General features: G+C 40.8%; 1 protein-coding gene across 1 annotated transcript in view; it reads left to right on the top strand.

The window, feature by feature from the left end:
• The first annotated feature begins 7,815 nt into the window (after nucleotides 1-7,815).
• The window catches only part of LOC121854127 (multifunctional procollagen lysine hydroxylase and glycosyltransferase LH3-like), a 32,554-nt gene continuing 20,560 nt past the window's right edge, over nucleotides 7,816-19,809 (top strand). Inside the window, 3 exon segments of the mRNA XM_042348519.1 lie at nucleotides 7,816-7,974; nucleotides 9,690-9,872; nucleotides 16,907-17,011. Of these exon segments, the coding sequence (XP_042204453.1) occupies nucleotides 7,945-7,974; nucleotides 9,690-9,872; nucleotides 16,907-17,011 (318 nt within the window). The 5' untranslated portion in view covers nucleotides 7,816-7,944.

The following is a 19,809-nucleotide window of genomic DNA, read 5'->3' as shown; positions in this document are numbered from 1 at the left end:
ATAAATATATATTGGACGAATGTTTCTGCATTTGTTTTTTGTTTTTTTTTTCATACAAATTTAGGCATATTAAAATTTAGAAGGACTGTAGTACCCTGTACTATACGGTATAGTCTCTCCTTGCACATGTTATACTGTTACGCTATAAGTTGGTGATGCTGGAAGCACAAGTTTATTTTCTCCACCTGATTGACTTTTGAATGTCAAGAGTTGATTGGTCATCTTCAGTATACAGTACTGTATTTACCATATGACTTTAAATATTGGTTACTTGCATAAGCATATAGAATCCTGGTGTTGCTTATTATTCTCTTGTGTGAACACTCTTTATAGTCAATACTGTACAGTATACTAAAAGCAATGTGCATGCCATATTGCTAATTATTAATTGTATTTCGTCATTTTTAAATTTTACATTATTTTATAAATCAACACATGTTTCCTTTGCAGAACAGTGATTACAAGAATTCTTCACTCATTGTGTATATTGTACAGGTGCTCCTCTATTTAAGAACGTTCAACTTACAAACTTTCAGAGATACAAACATCATCACTGAGGGGGGTTACCTGCCAGAACAGGTGTTTAATGTGGATTAAACTGGATTATTTTGAAGAAAATTCCAGATAGAACAAACATTACCTAAGAGGAAAAGAGTGAGCCAGGTTTTAAGGTTGTATAAAAGGGTATAGCTGTACTAAATATCCATAATCTTTTAATTTTTTACAATATGTTTGGTATCTACAAGAGTAAAGTTGGACTTACAAACAATTGGACTTACAAACAAGCCTCAGGAACGTAACTCGTTTGTAAGTAGAGGCGCACCTGTACTGTACAGTACTTATGTAAACTATTTAAGACAAAATTACAAGATTTTTATTTATGATTAAGCAAATACTGTACTATTTTCATTTCTTTGTGTACTAGTGTATTATACCTGAATATTCTGTCATGACACAACATCTGAATCCTCATTGACATTAGCGAATATCAAATTTTCACATCCACATCCGCAGATGTCAGAAATCTGACATTCGATACATCACTAGTGTATACTCTAGTGGCTCTGTTTAAAATATTTTTCAACATCAACTTGAATGAATATTACATTGTATATTGCTAAATTCCTTGGGTTTGTATTACTGTACTGGTATACGATACAGTACAGTGGTCCCTCGGTTAACGAGCACAATCCGTTCTAGAAGGTTGCTCGTTAACCGAAAAACTCGTTAACCGAAACCATTGTTTCAATGGGTTTTGGGTAATTGGTTCCAGCTCACCGAAAATTGCCTAAATTCAACAAAAAAGGTAGAAAAGTACACTTACTTTGAAGTGTGTATGTAGAAGGCTCCTGGATGATGATGGTGGAAATTAGAATGGGGGTGGAGGAGAAGGGAGAAGAGAAGGCATTGGGGTGGAAGAGAAGTCACCCCATGGCGCCATTTCACCCATAAAATTTTAGTTCTCTTGGTGCAATTCAAGATTATTTTCTTTAAATCAACACTGCACTGCATTATATATTATCAATATGTAAAATAATTTTCAAAATGACCAATAATTTGCTTGCAAAAACAGAAAAAAAGCATTTAGTTGAAGAGAGTCTCAAGCAAGATGTTACCTCCACTGAAAAGACACAAAGACTGATGCCTGTATGGTGTGTTGAGAGGCTGGATGGCACGCGTGAAACTAGTTTCATTACCTTCAATTATGTTCAATAATTGTTAAAATGAGTAAAAAATTGAATATTAAACTTTTAAAATTATTGAATAGTATAAACTTCTTGATATTTGCTAAAATGGTAAGGAATTTAAGCCCTAGAACCTGTAGATATATGAGACGAATATGGCTGTAATATGTAACGCTGTACTATTTACCATTATTGATTCAGGTCTCTGTATTATATGTTTTATAATCATACTCCCGTTTGTCACCAAGTGTTAGTTCATGCTTTGGGCACATGCGCGCTGTACACGCATGCGCAGATAGAGATACCCAGAGAGATTCCAAGACAGGACGCTGTTTACCCCTGTCTTAACTCCTTTTTGTGTTTGTACCAAAAATAGATCTTACGGACTTGACATCAGTGTGTTTCCTTTACCCCTGAGTGTAAGGACCACCTGAGTATCACACATGGTGCAGTGTTTAGCTGGGACATCACATTATTCAGAATTGGAGTGGACACAGAATCTCTCTCGGAGCCGCCATCTTGTCATCTTCTCTCGTCGAGTGGATCTCGGCGCGTACCTCAACACGATATTCCTGGATTTACAGTGCAGTGTTGTGAAGTGCTTTTTCAGTGTTGTGTGTGCCCTTTAGTGTCTTTAAAGTGTTTCCCTGTGTTCCTGCACTTTTTACAAAAGAGGGAAGCCTTTTCAAGACCTATGGGAGAGCTCAAGTTTTGACATCCACCCCCGTTCATGTCTCGACCAGCACTGAGTGTCTCAGCCAGCCAGCCCGCTAGCCAGCCTGCCCCGAGTACACACATGAACGAACGCACACACACACACACAGATGCTCGCAGATATCTTCCATTTAAAGACGATTGCTCTTCTGCTCACTTATTAATTACAGTAATTGTGAGAGAAATAAACCAGGCCATATGGAAGATCAGGAATTTATTGGGTTTTCTTCAAATACCCAACAAGCCCAACTTCAGACGGATGTCGGTGCAGTAAGTGGACTCCAAGTGGATCGGGAAGTGGATCAAGCGGCCCCACCCACCCTTAGCCCCCACTACACACGTCCGCAATCTGCCACAGGTGTCGACTTCCTTCATTTAATTCAGTTTTTGGAAGAAAACCGACGACAAGACGACATCAGGAGGCGACAGGAAGACGATGAACGAAGGCGTGAAGAGAATCACAGACGTCAACAAGAAAATGCCAGGTTCAGTGCCATTATCGAGTTGTTGGCACCTGTTAACCTTCAAGCAGCTACTACACCTGCCTCTTCGTCCACAGGTGCACCTGCAGGGTCCTCTTCAACTTCTTTGCCCCCCCCACAGAAAGCACTCGCTCAGAGTCCACCGCCACTCCAAGCTGATGCCTCGTTCCAGGTATTCCGTGAATGGCGTCGGAGGTGGGACGATTATTCGATGATGGTCGATTTATCAAGGTTGCCTAGGGAGAAACAGCTGATCCAGATGAGGATGTGTCTCACCCTAGAGACGCAACGTATCCTGGAGCACACCCTGCAAATTCCCCACGACACAGACAAGTGTGTGAAGGACGTCTTGGATGCTCTACAGACGCATATCAAGGGCCTCCGCAACGAAGCTCTCCGTAGGAGAGAACTTCTCAGTTGTAAGCAGCTGGAGGGTGAGTCGTTTGCCGATTTTTACGTACGACTCAGACGCATCGCTGAGGAGGTTGACGTTTGTCCTGGGAACTCGTTGACTTGTGAGGAAACACAGCTGAAGATGATTATCCTCATGGGCGTGCGGGACGAAGAGCTTATTCAGAAGCTTATCTCCCTCGACACTGCCTCTTCTCTACAGGATGTTGTCACCACCTGCCGCTCTTACGAAGCCACCAGAAGTGCAACTTCTGCCATTCGTGCTCCATCTAACCAGCTGTATGCCATCTCCGCATATAAGAAGAACAAAGGACGTGACCGGACTTCAGCTTCACATCCGACTTCAGCTTCACATCCGACTTCAGCTTCACATCCGACTTCAGCTTCGCATCAATCTTCAGCATCACTCCAGACTTCGACGCCAGGTCATTCCTACCAGTATTGTGCTCGTCGGCATGGCTCTGAATGCCCTGCCGCTGACAGCACCTGCAATAACTGTGGCCGTCGTGGTCATTGGGCTAGGACACTGAAGTGCCCTGCCAACAACGCTCAGTGCTGCTCCTGTAGCCGCATTGGACACTATGACAAATGCTGTCAGTCAAAGAAGAAGAACGATACTACTTGCAAGTCTCAGGCGGCGAAGAACAAGCGCTGTTGTCGCGTGTGATCCTCTTCTTCCCCTGTCAGCAAGACACCTCAGCCCATCTGTGTTCACCTGTCATACGGCGACGTTACATCCCGTATCCAGATGCTTCCTGACACAGGTGTGGACGTCACAGTCATCGGCACAAGACACCTCGACATTCTGCGGATCCCTAGGAGCAGCTTGCAACCACCGTCAACTTCTACAACGCTCACCGCAGACGGTTCGACAATGGCACCTGCTCTGGGTACATTTCAGGCTACCCTCACCCTAGGTAAGCAGTCATGTTCTGCCAGGATTCAGGTCCACAAAGGTGTTCAGATGCCACTACTGTCTTATGGCCACTGTCAAGAGTTGGCCATAATATCTTCAGACTTCCCTAAGCCAATTCTGGAAATATAACATGTCAACAGGTGCAAGGAGCTGCCCCTCCCACCCAATATGTCACCTTCTGCAGCCAGGGAGTTCTTCCTACTGCAATTCAAGGACATGCTGGTTTCCAAGGAGGACCTCAAGACGGCTCCACTCAAGCCAATGGCTGGCTCCCCCATGAGAATTCACCTGAAGGATGACGCAGTACCTTTCGCCATCCACACACCGAGACAGATACCCTTCGCTTTCCAGAGCCAAGTTAAGAAGGAACTCGACTCTATGGTAGCCCAGGGGATCATTAAGCCTGCTGGTGACGACCCCTCGGATTGGTGTCACCCCATGGTAACAGTCGCCAAGAACATTACTGGAGTTCGTATCACCGTCGACCTCACCAAGCTGAATAGCCAAGTTTCCTGCCCGACCCACCCTTCACCGACACCCTTCGCCGCTATACGCAGTGTGGACCCGAAGGCAAGGTACTTTACTACAGCAGATGCCTTATGTGGGTACTGGCAGATGGAACTTGCGGAAGACGATCAGCACCTCATGACGTTCATCACACCGTACGGCCGATTTCAGCACTGCAGAGGACCTATGGGTTTCGCGGCTACTGGTGATGCTTTCTGCCTCCGTGGTGACATGGCCCTTCAGGGTGTGGCAAACTGTGTCAAGGTCATCGACGACGTGCTCCTATATGACGAGGATTACTCCACGCATCTTGAGCGTATTCACCAGATGCTCACCAGGTGCCGCAAGTACGGGATCACCCTCAACAAGGATAAGTTTGTGGTTGCCCCACCTAGTGTGAACTTCTGTGGGTACACCCTCTCAGGCAAGGGCACCTCGGCTGATCCTAGAAAGGTCAGCGCGATCCGGGACTTCCCAACTCCTGCCAACCTGACCGACCTCCGCTCGTTCATGGGCCTGGTAAACCAGTTGGCTGAGTTCAACCCCGACATCGCCGCTGCAGCACAGCCTCTACGCCCCCTGATGAGCCCCAAGAGAACATTCACCTGGACAGCTGACCATGATGAGGCGTTCCGTCGCGTCAAGACAGCTCTCCTTAGCCCACCTGTTCTCCTCGCTTTCTTCGACCCGGCCCTGCCAATTGTTCTCCAGACTGATGCCTCTCGCCTCTACGGGATTGGATACGCTCTGCTACAGGACCACGGCAATGGACGCCTTCGTCTGGTTCAGTGTGGCTCTCGGTTTCTCACTGACGCCGAGACTCGCTACGCCACCATCGAACTGGAGCTGTTAGCCGCCGTCTGGGCCATGTCCAAATGTAGGTTGTATCTGATCGGCCTACAACACTTCAACCTCATGACGGATCATCGGCCACTCATCCCGATCCTGAACCACTACTCCTTGGATGCGGTCGAGAATCCCCGCCTCCAACGCCTTAAGGAGAAGATCTCGCCCTACCTCTTCACAGCTGTGTGGCGTGCTGGCAAGCTGCTCTGCATCCCTGATGCTTTGTCACGAGCCCCAGTCAGCCACCCCACACCAGAGGACGAGATCGCATGTGCTGATGCTACTGCACACCTCAGGACCGTAGTGACCGTGAACGCCGTCATCTCAGAAGAGTCTCCACCGCAGGACGCCGACAGGACTCTTCAGGAACTCCGAGCCGCGGCAAGAGCGGACCCTTCGTACATCCGTCTACTGAACTGCGTGACCTCGGGATTTCCCTCCAACCGGTACGACTTACACAGCTCTTTACTCCCATACTGGAAGATGCGAGACGACCTCTATGCTGATGGCGACCTCGTCTTGTATGGAGCAAGTGTTGTGGTTCCTGCCGCCCTCCGCCGCCGCACCCTAGCCCACCTGCACGACAGCCACAGGGGTGTGGAAGCTACGAAGCGCCGAGCGAGACAAGCTGTTTTTTGGCAAGGCATCGACTCCGACATCGCTAGTTCCGTTCAAGTCTGCGAGCCATGCCAGGTGCTGCAGCCTAGACAGCAGCAGGAACCCCTCATGAACAACGACAACCCTACGAGGCCCTTTGAGTCCGTCTCTGCGGATTTCTTCGTTGTGGCGGGAAAGTCTTTTCTCGTCATCGCCGACAGGCTCTCAGGGTGGCCTGTTGTCGTTCCCTGTGGAGGCAACACTACTGCCTCTCATACAGTACGTATGTTCTGTCGCTACTTCCGGGAAGTTGGTGTCCCTCTCCGCCTGAGGACTGACGGCAGGCCCCAGTTCACCAGCAATGACTTCCGGGACTGCATGGAGCGATGGGGAGTTCATCATGTGGTGTCCTCGCCACATTATCCCCAGTCCAATGGACATGCCGAGGCTGCCGTAAAGTCCGTCAAGCATCTCATCCTCAAGATGGCACCCTCAGGCAACATTGACTGTGAGAAGTTTGACCGGGGTTTATTGGAATTGCGGAATACCCCCAACTTCACAGGTCGCTCCCCAGCACAGATGTTATACGGCCACCCACTACGGTCATGTGTCCCTGCCCATCCTGAGTCCTTCTCGAGGGAGTGGCAGGCCAAGACCGAGGACTGCGATCGTCGTGCAGCCGCCCGTGCTGACCAGGTAAAGGCACAGTACGATCAGCACGCCCGACCCCTTCCCAGGTTGAGTATCGGGCAAACAGTTCGGGTTCAAGACCCGACGTCTCACCGCTGGGACAAGGTCGGGGTTGTCATGGGCTGCGGCAAGACCAGGGATTACGAGGTCCGTCTCCCTAGTGGTCGGGTATGGTGGCGGAATCGCCGCTTTCTTCGTTCAGTACCGTCCCCTAGTGGTGAACCCCTCCCCCACATCCCTGTGAACCCTTGCTTGGACGAGAAAAGTAAGTCCTCATTCAGTGACCCCCCCAGTTTTCCCACGTCACTCTCAAAGGCTCCTGGAAAAAGAGTCCGCTCGAGATTGCACTACGAGCGTGAGGGGGGACGGAGGTGTAGATATATGAGGCGAATATGGCTGTAATATGTAACTCTGTACTATTTACCATTATTGATTCAGGTCTCTGTATTGTATGTTTTATAATCACACTCCCTTTTGTCACCAAGTGTTAGTTCATGTTTTGGGCACATGCGCGCTGTACGCGCATGCGCAGATAGAGATACCCAGAGAGATTCCAAGACAGGACGCTGTTTACCCCTGTCTTAACTCCTTTTTGTGTTTGTACCAGAAATAGAACTTACGGACTTGACATCAGTGTGTTTCGTTTACCCCTGAGTGTAAGGACCACCTGAGTATTACACAGAACCGATTACTGTATTGGGGGACTAATACTACAGCTGGTGGACCGCCATATGCAAGCGAAATCATGTTCAGGTTGGCTCATAAGAAACTCGTTAATCGAGGGATTGCTCGTTAACCGAAGTTAAGAATCTTATGGAAGGTAACTCGCTAACCGAAATCTCGTTAACCGAGACGTTCGTTAACCGAGGGACCACTGTACTGTACTGTATATGAAATTTTATTCATAATTTCAGCAATTTTTTATTTGTGTGATTTGGTACAACATACAGCTCTGAGTTCTAACTAATGATTTTTGATATATTACAGGGGGATTTGGAATGTTCCATACATTACTGGAGTCTACCTCATCCAGAGAAAAGTTCTTGAAAACCCTGAAACACGGCCAAACTACATCTTTAAGCTGTATGACGCCGACATGGCAATGGCCACCAACATGAGGGAAAAGGTAAGTAAATAAAAGTACCTGTTAATGACAGTGTGGATGCAGTACACTTTCACTAAGCCTCTGGTACACAAGGAAGCTCTGCACTCAACCACCTTCCTTAACCCAGCTGTAAATTTAGTTACTGTGTTGAATGGAGTGAGAGTGCCCCTGGATTAAACTTGTAACCCTTAGGACAGGAGGTGAGGGTAAAGATTCATTTTAGGTCAATGATGGAAAATACTAACAAAAATAAGTTTTCCTAGTGTATTTTGTGTTGTTTCAAGTGAATCTGACCTTCATTTATGTCGCAAATGAGCCATTACAGGGATGTGACCCACCCCAGTTACCAACAATACATGTATTGGTTGTTCAGAGTGGGCAGGGCTTTGAAGTAGAGGGAAAATGCTAAAAAGAACACCAAACCAACCTTTGAAAATCTTACCTAACCTTTCCTAACCTGTAAAAGATTAAAAATTGCTTTCGAGTTTATGGATCCCTCCTCATCTAAACACCGAAAGCAATACCACCATCACATACTAAACACTGAAAACACGATTAATGTAAGCAGCTGTCTTGTTTACTAATCTCACTGTATTTTATGGGTTGTGGCCCGAGACATTGTTGTTTACATGGTGCATGCCTCCTCCTGTGTGGGAGATCATGGGGCTCAGGGGTGTCCCACTGCCCCCCTTGTATATAACCCACATTGTCTGTCTTCGTTTTTCATCAAATCCTCCCTCTTCTGCTTCGAGCACATGAGGAGTTTGTTGTGCTGTTCCCTCTGTATTATTGTGTAATCTGGGCTTATGCATATGGTTCAAAATGTTGTGTTTCCTGCTATGTTTTTTGCCTGCCAAATGATATCCCACTTCCTCATTCTATAATGTCATCCTAAGGGGCTGAGGCATATTCTCCTGCTTCTGCCCTAGCATCCTCACTTTGTTAGGGGTAGCTGACAAGTTCAGCACCTCAGTACAGATATTTTAAAACTTCATCTTGTCATATGTTTTCCTACTTTCAGCTTCGTCCGACTAACTCTCATGGATTGCAAACATAATTACTGTATATTGTTCCTGTGCTCGAGTCAGTCTCTGCATTCCCCCTTTCCCATATCAATAAGCCTACTAGCTGTAAGTCTTTCAACACCCCTCTGCTGAGCTCCTAGCTGCTGCATGACCTGGTCAAAACCTACATCTCTCTAGGTTACCTTTTTTGCTTCTGCCTCGACCTGGGCATAGCTTTTCTTAACTACCCCCTCTAATCCTGGCAGCTGTTTCTTCAGTCTTAGCAAGGATCTTTTTATCAATTTGCTCTAGTTTGGCAACCACCTTAAATCTGGCTTCCTGTATTTTTGACTCAAAATATTGTAACTCTTCCCCTTGTGGTTCTCAACTGCCTCATTGTCTTCGTTTTTACAATCAGAGCAACACCAGCAATGGGTTCCATCCTTTGTGTATGTTTGGACTGTCCTGAATGCTGGCTTCTTTATCCCAACATATGAGATTAGTGCTAATGTGAACATGTGAAATTATTGTTAATATGAATATGCGAGATTATTGTTAATATGAATATGCGAGATTATTGTTAATATGAATATGCGAGATTAGTGTTAATATGAATATGTCTAAAAAGCCTTTCCATTTGTCGTAGAAGCTATATTGCATCTAAATGTAAATAAAGTTATAAGGTTAAACCATGCCTAACACTTTTGTGTAATAAATTCGAAATATTTGCAGGGAGTGTTCATGTTTGTGAGTAACATGGAGGACTATGGACACTTGGTGGATCCTGACTACTTCCCAACAAAGTACCTGCACAATGATATGTGGCAGATGAAGGCAAACCGGAAAGATTGGGAGGAGCGTTATATCTCTCCTGAATACTGGACAGCTCTCAGCCCTAAAGAACTCAATCTAATGGTAGGTTTTTGGCAACCCCTGAGTTGTAAAAGATTAACACGTTGTACGGTCAGGTTTGATCTCCACTTTGTGAACAACAGTCCCACGTTGTACAACTCACATGGGGTAAAATGTGGGAAGTAGTGTTCACTGCCGCAAAGGATTTTTATTTGGTTTTAGTTGGATAGTGTGTTGTGTTTTTATGGTATCTTTAGCACTCCTATAATTTCGAATTTCAGGCTTAATGACATATAATGGCTTGTCACTGTCTGTGCAAATCAGGTTGTCAAGCAATGTAACACCCTCCACATAATGCTTGGATAAATTAACTTATATTTTATAATGTTATATCAATTATGCAACATTTCTATTGTTTTTTACTGATTTTGTTATAAATATTTTTTTTTAATATACCTGTACAGTATAGTTTCAATAATTCCAAGGTTAGGTTAGATTTAGGATGGTATTAGAAAATGTCTCTAGTTAATGCCTGGTCAACATGTTGAAACAGATATTTTCAATTTACTAGTACAGTACAGTGGTCCCTCGGTTAACGAACACAATTCGTTCCAGAAGGTCGTTCGTTAACCGAAAATTTCGTTAACCAAAACCATTGTTTCAATGGGATATTGGGTAATTGGTTCCAGCTCACAGAAAAGTATATACAAAGTAAAGCCAGAATATAATTACATTGCTGGAATTCTTATAAGATAGTGATTAATTTGAATATAAACAAGCTAAAATTTGCATTAGACATTCAAATTTTAGATTTAATTTAAGATTTTATTAGGGAGAGCAAAAATTTTATCTATTGTGCAAAATATATGAAGTTTATATTCAAAATATTCCCTGTCTTGCAAGGATTTCAGCAATGCAAATTATATTATCCTAACTTTAGTCTGAGATATTATATAAAATAAACACCTTAAAGCATAAAGAAATCACCAATCTTTTGTCTGGGAACAGCAAGGAGGGAGGGAGCCAGCGAGAGTGGGAGTAGGGGGGCAGTGGGAGGTGAGGTGACAGAGTGTCTGGAGTTTGTTTATTTATTTGAGATTTTTGTTTTTAGCTCATAAAATTCTTAGAAATTACCAAGCCATAATATAATTTACATTGCTGGAATTCTTATAAGATAGTGATTAATTTGAATATAAACAAGCTAAAATTTGCATTAGACATACAAATTTTAGATCTAATTTAAGAATTTTATTAGGGAAAGCAAAAATTTTATCTTTTGTGCAAAATATATGAAGTTTATATTCAAAATATTCCCTGTCTTGCAAGGATTTCAGCAATGCAAATTATATTATCATAACTTTAATCTGAGGTATTATTTATTTTTAAACCTGTAAATCTAGTCTTTTTACCCAAACGTTTCTCAGGAAGGTGGTGCCTGTGGTGTGAAGTATTTAATTGTTAGTTTATTTTTTTCTTTTAGATTGAGTTTTAGTTTTTGCTTATAAAATTTAATAGAAGTGACTGGGGTGAATTTAATTTGCATTGCTGGAATTCTTATAAGATAGTGATTAGTTTGAATGTAAACATTGAAGAGATCACTGAATTGGCTGAGTACCTCCTTAGCTTATCAGCTGATGTTCAAAACAAAATGTGATTTTTGTAAGGATTTCGTTAATCGAATTTTTTTTCGTTAACCGAATTGAAGATTCTTATGGAAGGTAATTCGTTAACCGAGGCGTTTGTTAACCGAGGGACCACTGTACAGTACAGTATTTCAAGCAATTTCTTGGCTTCAGCTTGACTCCCTACATCCCCCTGGTCTGGATAACCACTACAATACATAGATTTGTGTATGTACAGTAGATATGCACACTAGTTTTATTGCAATCTTATTTTGCAAAGATTTGAAAGTTATAGTAGAAGAACCTGTTGGAAATTTCACCCATCAGACAAAATTTTTCCAAATACTGTACAGTACAGTGGTCCCTCGGTTAACAAACACAATTTGCTCCAGAAGGTCGTTCGTTAACCAAAAATTTCGTAAACCGAAACCATTGTTTCAATGGGATTTTGGGTAATTGGTTCCAGCTCACCGAAAATTACATTCAAAATAAAAAAAAAAAATGCAGTAAAGTACACTTACTTTGAGGTGTGTATGAAGAAGGCTCCTGGTTGATGATGATGATGATGGGAATTAGAAGTAGGGGTGGAGGAAAAGAGAGAAGAGAAGGAAGTGGGGGTGGAAGAGAAATCACCCCATGCTTGATGCCGTCGTTTCACCCATAAAATTTTAAGTTCACTAGGTATAATTCAAGATTATTTTCTTTAAATCAACACTGCACTGCTCTATATATTGTCAATATGTTAAATACATTTCAGAATGACCAATAGTTGTACTGTGAAAACATAAAAATACTCTGTGTTCAAGAAACCCACAAGCAAGATGTTTCCTCCACTGAACAGAGATACAAACTGAGGCCTTGGTGGGTGAGTGAAGTGGCTGATGGGCGCACCAAAAACTAGTTTCCTGTACAAGATCCCTCGGTTAACGAGCGCCTCAGTTAACGAGATTTCGGTTAACGAGTTACCTTCCATAAGATTCTTAACTTCGGTTAACGGGCAATCCCGCGATTAATGAGTTTTTTACGAGCCGACCTCAACATGTTTTCGCTTGCATTTGGCGGTCCACCAGCTGTGGTATTAGTCCGCCAATACAGTAATCGGTTCTAGGGCTTAAATTCCTTACTATTTTATTAAATATCAAGAAGTTTATAATATTCAATAATTTTAAAAGTTTTATATTAAATTTTTTGGTCATTTTAACAATTATTGTACATAATTGAAGTACAGGAAGCTAGTTTTTGCGCGCCATACTGTTACGGGCCAAGTTATTTCTCTTTATATATCCCACCTAAGCTGCCATCATTTGTAACGGGCCGTTTTTTTCTCTTTATAATTTACCATCCAGATATTCTTTTCTGTTAGTATTCTTATTTATTCATATACTTATATGTTCTTTGTAGCATTCTTTCCAATATCCTGTTTTATATAGTTATCCTTCTTCAATTCTTTACATATATACTTATTCTTATATATTCTTATATAAGTAACTCTTATGCTTCTCTGCTTATACAGGTATTTTCCAAGTCAATGTTCTTCCTTTTCACTTTCTTTCATATATATTATATTCTCTATCATATATTTTGTTCTAGTTATATTCTAAACCATGGATTAATCTGGGAAACCATGTCTTTCTTATTACCACACTTATTATACTTACAACGGTAGACCTGCCACCACCCAGAATTTTATTAGAATACAACATATCTTAGTTAACTGTTAGGTAGTGAGCTTCTAGGCAAGTGAGTAAGTCTTATTTTCTGGGAACCAATGTTTAGAAGGAGTAGAGAGGTGATACTCGTAGATTACTAATTCAATATTTATTAACACAGTGAGTGAATAAGATGTTACTTCAATTCACCCAGACAAAACTGGAAACTCAGGTCTTACTGTATTATTGATAAAATGGATCCACAATTAATTATTAATTCATGAAACACTTCAAGTACTTATTATATCATTAAACAATCATTATATTATGTCATTGTCACTACAGATGGCTGTGTGACACACTGGACAATATCCCAAATTAAAATACTATTTATAACAACACGCTATTTCGGAATGCAGAACCTGGTATTTCTCCCTCAATTGATGTACTCAACTCACACAACATATTTACTGATGCCATCAATTGTTATGGGATCACTACTCAACCTGTTATTCATCACCAATCATATATTATCACCAGTCATATACAACAACAATAATACTTAGGTCCATATAACTGTAAGGAGTGCCCCAGGGTAACGCTGGTATCTCTACAACAAATGAAGATCGCTGTTAGGGGTCGGTTGTAGACCGACACATGCCAAGGGAGTTGGCGCCTGATTTGCAGGAAACGGACTTCCCAGTTTAATCCTGTCGAATTAACGGCATCGTCAAACCCAGCTACCGACCCACAGTAGCCGATGAGTATTCAGCTCAACACACTGGAGAGACGTTGAGAAAGAGTCATGAATGCATGAATATTTAACTTCAACTATACAAACATACGTCTGGCAACGGTCTAGACGATACTTACTTTATATTAATCCTTTCACTGGGTAAATGAAAATTTCACTGTTACAACATGAACACTGATATTCACAAAATTGACTAAGTTAAACTGAATTTATATGGTGGCGTGGAACACACGTTAACATACCTGGAGAGACGTTGAGGAAGAGTCACGAATGCGTGATTCTCCCGCGGGTATCGGTATATACGTGTGCCCGCGGTGCAACTCTAGCCCAGTCATTCATACCAGAATGGTTGATTTCACCAACACCAGACCTTCTCTACCATTTTGGATCGCTGTATACTTAGTTATGAACTTCATTGTTCTTGATCAGAGTAATTTCCTATGTCTATTCATATAATCTAATCAGAGATTGACCTTGCCAGGAAAAAGTGGAAATACACACGTTGATAACATTAGTTCTCCCAACATCAGCGAATTTCTAGATAAGGACCCTCTATGGGTATAGGTTGAGATCTTGGAGATAAGAAGTTTGACTTTTTCTTTCAGGAGATTAATGGCTTTCTTGAATAGACAACTGACACTAACTAAACTACAAACATCAGATTCTCTGATGTTTGGGCATCAAAACGATCTAATTTCAGTAGTACTCAGAAATGCCTGGCTCTAACCAGGGGCAATATCCTTGAACCCTATTCGTACTGGCAGACTCGACACTCACTTACTTAACAAGTGTTACGAACACTAAAGGCAGTTAAAGCTTTCAACATCACTTACAAAGGATCTTGTATGCTTTAACTGTAATCAGACATATCTAAGTTGACTCAAAACAATGGTGTTCTCTCTCACCTTCAGCTTTACTTTATAGAGAGGTTGGTTTCAGGAAGTCAGAGAAAATGGGATAATGGAGGACTGAGGCGTCTTGAAGCGATGAGAAAACGGACTCCTCAGATGGAGGACTCAAACGAAAGCAGAGTTACATGTTTTGTGGGCTATTGAGCGTGATATGAATTCTCTGATTTTGGCGTTAACTGACGTGTATGACCGTGGTCATTACAATACAGCCTGTCGACACACCATACAGGCGTCAGTCTCTGTGTCTTTTCAGTGGAGGTAACATCTTGCTTGAGACTCTCTTCAACTAAACGCTTTTTTTCTGTGTTTCCAAGCAAATTATTGGTCAATTTGACATTTTTTTTACTTATTAACAAAATATAATGCAGTGCAGTGTTGATTTAAAGAAAACAATCTTGAATTACACCAAGAGAACTAAAATTTATGGGTGAAATGGCGCCATGGGGTGATTTCTCTTCCACCCCAATGCCTTCTCTTCTCCCTTCTCCTCCACCCCCATTCTAATTCCCATCATCATCATCATCATCCAGGAGCCTTCTACATACACACCTCAAAGTAAGTGTACTTTACTACCTTTTTTGTTGATTTTAGGCAATTGTGCTTGTTAACCGAGGGACCACTGTACTGCAATTATGTTAAATAAGTGTTAAAATGACTAAAAATTTTAATATAAAACTTGGAAAATTATTGAATAGTACAACCTTCTTGATATTTACTCCAAATTTAACGAATGTAAGACATAGAACCGTTTTCTGTATTGGCGGACTAATCTTCCAGCTGGTGAGCAAGCCAAAGCATGTCGAAACATTTTGTAAGAATTTCATTAACCGAATTTTTGTTCGTTAACCAAAATGAAGATTCTTATGGAAGGTAATTCATTAACCGAAATTTCGTTAACAGAGGCGTTCGTTAACCGAGGGACCACTGTACTTATTTACAAAATTTTCCAAAATACTTTTCTAAGCATGTGTAAAACATGTCAAAATATTGATTTAGGCATGTGTCTAAATAACTGTGGTTTGGAAAGATTGGTAAAAGTATTTAATGAGAAGTAAAAGGGAAAAGGCAGGAATAAGAAGTTGGAAGGCTGGGTTGAAGAAAATAGTAGAAGAGAAGGTGATGGACATCCAGGAATTAGCAGAGCACATAAGAGGTAGGAAATTAGTGGCTGGTCTATAACCTTAAGAATTGGGAAGAAAGAACAAAATTAAATCAGTATCTGACCAACTGTTTTTATGTGCCCTAACCAGCCAAATTTATAGTGTGCTTTAATTTACAATTGTTGCACATCTGTCGGTGACAGTTGTGGGTACTGTAACTAAAAAGTTTCCCTGATGAATAGGAGGTAACCCTTCCTGGACCTCAAGAGACATCATTTAGTCATAGAACTCTTCATTATGAATCTAAACATTAATCAGTCATGCTAATCTTTTCGTATTGCCAACAGGGGGATACATACTCCCTGTGCCCCAAGGTACAGAAGTTTATGCAAAATAGAACAAAAGCATTTTTTTTTCGCCCTTAGTACTGCAGGGAAAAGTGTTACAAAACTATTAAAAATATATTTAGTGTAAGGAGACACTAAAGCACTCTGTGAACTATAGTGTAGGAGAATATGATAATAAGAATACTTGTACAGTGATATCCCCGTTAGTCGGAACAATTGGTGCAGAGCACTTCCTGGAGTGAGAGATTTCTGGGTAACAAGACGACTCTCAAAGCCGGAAAAAATCCCTCTTCCCTGGAGTTTTCTGGGTAACGGAAAAATTTTCTCGGAATTTCCAGAACATGGTCTGATTTTCATCTCTCAAACCCGGAAAAAACTCCCCCATCCCCGGAAATGTCCGGGTATCGGGAAATTTTTCTCTGAATTTTCCGGAAAATGTGCCCCTCGGAAAATCATTTCCAAAGCAGGAATTTTCCAGAAAATTCCGGCTTTGGGAACAATTTTCCGAGAAAATTTCAATTCCAGCTATTGGAGAGTTCCTGGTTTGAGGGGTTGCTGCTAACAGAGATATTACTGTACAGGTAGTTTTAATCTGAATAATCACATATGGTTACAAAGAGAAAACTGGATGGTTGTATATGTGATGAATACTAGTTAGTTTATAATATGGACTTGATGTATTCCCAAAGTTATATTTTTCCCTCTTTCTTCCAGCCATGCCCTGATGTTTATTGGTTCCCATTATTTACACCAAGATTCTGCACGGAACTCATTGAATTGGCAGATGATAATGGTGGCTGGTCAGATGGTGGCAACCAAGTAAGTCTGATACCCTTTATTTGCTGTTGTTCGTATAGTTTTCATACTGTGTTAAGAGTGTATTGTATACTTTTATTCATTGTTTCAATTTTAACTTTTTTGCTATGTTCACATACTTGTGAAAAGAAGAGTCCAAAATGAAGGATGGTTCCTGATAAAAAATTACGACTGAGCTTGGAGCAGACCACTCTTGTAGTACCCAAGTAAGATTAAACACTGCTGATTGGTACTAATCCATTGATTAGAAAACATTTTGTTTTTAATAAATAATGCAGGAAGAGACCACACAGTGGCATTACAAATATATTCACCATGTTGTCCCTGGCCAAATACAGAGTATTGAAAATATTTATAGTTTTATGTTTTGACCTGTTGGGGTTATATGATACAGGAAAAGCACTCTATGACAGGGAGTTCTACTGAGTGCTTGTTCAGTGTATAAATAAGTTTTGGTAGACAGAGGTTCTACAAGATGGACTAATAACAAAAGATATGGTCCAATCCAAATGATCTTGTAGGCTAACGATGGAGGAGTGTTGATGGAGTGTACCATATTTTGGTGAATATAAGCTATACCTTTTTTATTCCTAGAAAATTTGGTAAAAGTGGGGGCGCAGCTTACTATCAGATACAAATTTTAGTAACGCCTCAAAAATACCCATAAATATTACCAAAATTCCTGGTGTGCTCTAGCACCACCTCAAATCAATCCCTACCACCATTACTACCTCACCCTTAGTCAAAATTAACATCATTACCATCATCACTTTGCAAATCATCAACCCGTGAATTTGTTTAAAGAATAAAGTTCAGTAACCCATACCAGCTGTCTACTAAACCCTCAAAGTAATACAGTAATAAAACATTAAAACATTTACTGATACAGGCATTAAGTTGACCATAATTGTTTATTCTTTTATCATAATAAAATGACAATATTATTTGTATGGTAGATTTCTGAGGTAGTAGGTAGTAGGCAGCTACCGAACAGGGAGGAACTACCACCTGGGAAGACATTGGAAGCATAATGTGTTGTCTAATGGTAGACCCTGCTGCCATATGGCATCACAAAAATTGTGACCAAGTCCAGTGAGTTCTGCTATAACGCGTGTTTTGACAACGCGAATTGGCTCTCACGCGATTTATGAATAGAGGAACGATATTTGTATAACGCGAACGCTTGTTTGCTGTAACGCGATTTTTGCTTACTATTTCTCCAATTTTGTGGTATTAACTGTGAATATGGTAAAGAAGAATATCTCCTAGAAGCGTTCTGGTGATCGCATTCCCGGTGATGATCGTAAAAGAAAGGCTATAACCCTTGAAGAGAAGCTCGATGTTATCTACCTCGAAATCACCCTTCTCCCCCATCAAGTTATATTCATATTTTTTCAGGGTAAAGTGTTACATTTACTGTATGATTTCATTATTAGATATGAATGTAACATTTATTTAGACTGTGCTATCCTTTGTGTTAGGCTAACTACTAAATTTTTTTCGATTTCGAGTAGTAATCTGCACCTAACCCTATTTTCTCCATAAGCCCTATTATTTCTATTACACGAATTTCTATAACACGATGTTTTACAAGAACACAACTATCACTTTATACCAGAACTGACTGTCCCAGGTTGCTCATCTGACTTTCTGCCTCATTTACACACAATTGTAGGGTCTCAATTGTTTCTATTACATGACAAAACAACATACATATAGCATTTCTCACTGTTGATTTTTTTTCATTCTTGCATTTCTTTGTATTTATTATTATCACAGTGTTGTTATTATTATTATTACCATTAATATTTTATTTTACTTCTTATTATAAATTTTATTTACTATGAATTATTATTACAGTAATACCCCGCTTTACGCGGTTTCACTTTCCGCGATTTCGCATTTACACGTATATCACGGCCTATAAGACGAAATTTGAACATTAAAAAAATCTGCCCAAAGTTAGGGGGTCGTCTAAACCACCAAGTTTAAAATTCTTACCTCTTAAATATTGTGGTTTAGTGTGTCAAGAGTGGTGATGAAAACATCGTAAGCCACTCACAAGGTCTTACCACTAATTATTTTATACTGAAACTTATGTTTGGCAAGCTGGATTCAAATTAAGATTACCGGTATATTAAAATAATAAAAATGTATTATAAACCTGTCTAACATACCGTAAAAGAGATTTATACCCCTGTAATAAACACAGCTATCATCACACATCCCTCCCCACGCCCCCCCCATTTGCCAGTGAGGAGACAAGAAAGGGAAAGTGACCGCGAGATTTGGTTATTTTTAGCCGTGGAGGTGGTCAGTAATGCATACCGGTATCGGTATATTTACTCATAATAATATTTATCTCCTATAAATAATTGATTTAAATTTTATTTTTTTACAAAGAATATTCAGTAAATGAGTGCATTAATTCTTGAAACTATCGACGGTTAATTACAGACGCTCAAGTGACGTCACTAGTGTTTACACTACACCAGCTGGTAATAAATTAAAGAAAATAATTACAGTGTGTTTAATATATTACAGTATATTATAAATAAATAAATAAACAAATAATTCGGTAAATCTATTTCAAGTAAATGGAAAATAAGCAAACATGTTATTTACCAAGACGCGTCCCTCAGGGTGATATGGAGGGGAGATAACAAGGCTATTTATAGCCCGTCTGAAGTGGCCAGTACCCTAATGCACCATAAATAATTCATTGAACATTCATTTTTTGTACATAGTGTATATATATATATATATATATATATAATATATATATATATATATATATATAT

This window comes from Homarus americanus, unplaced genomic scaffold (assembly GCF_018991925.1).
Source record: "Homarus americanus isolate GMGI-L3 unplaced genomic scaffold, GMGI_Hamer_2.0 scaffold46716, whole genome shotgun sequence".
NCBI lineage: Eukaryota > Metazoa > Arthropoda > Malacostraca > Decapoda > Nephropidae > Homarus > Homarus americanus.
This window is presented reverse-complemented; position numbering and strand designations above follow the sequence as displayed.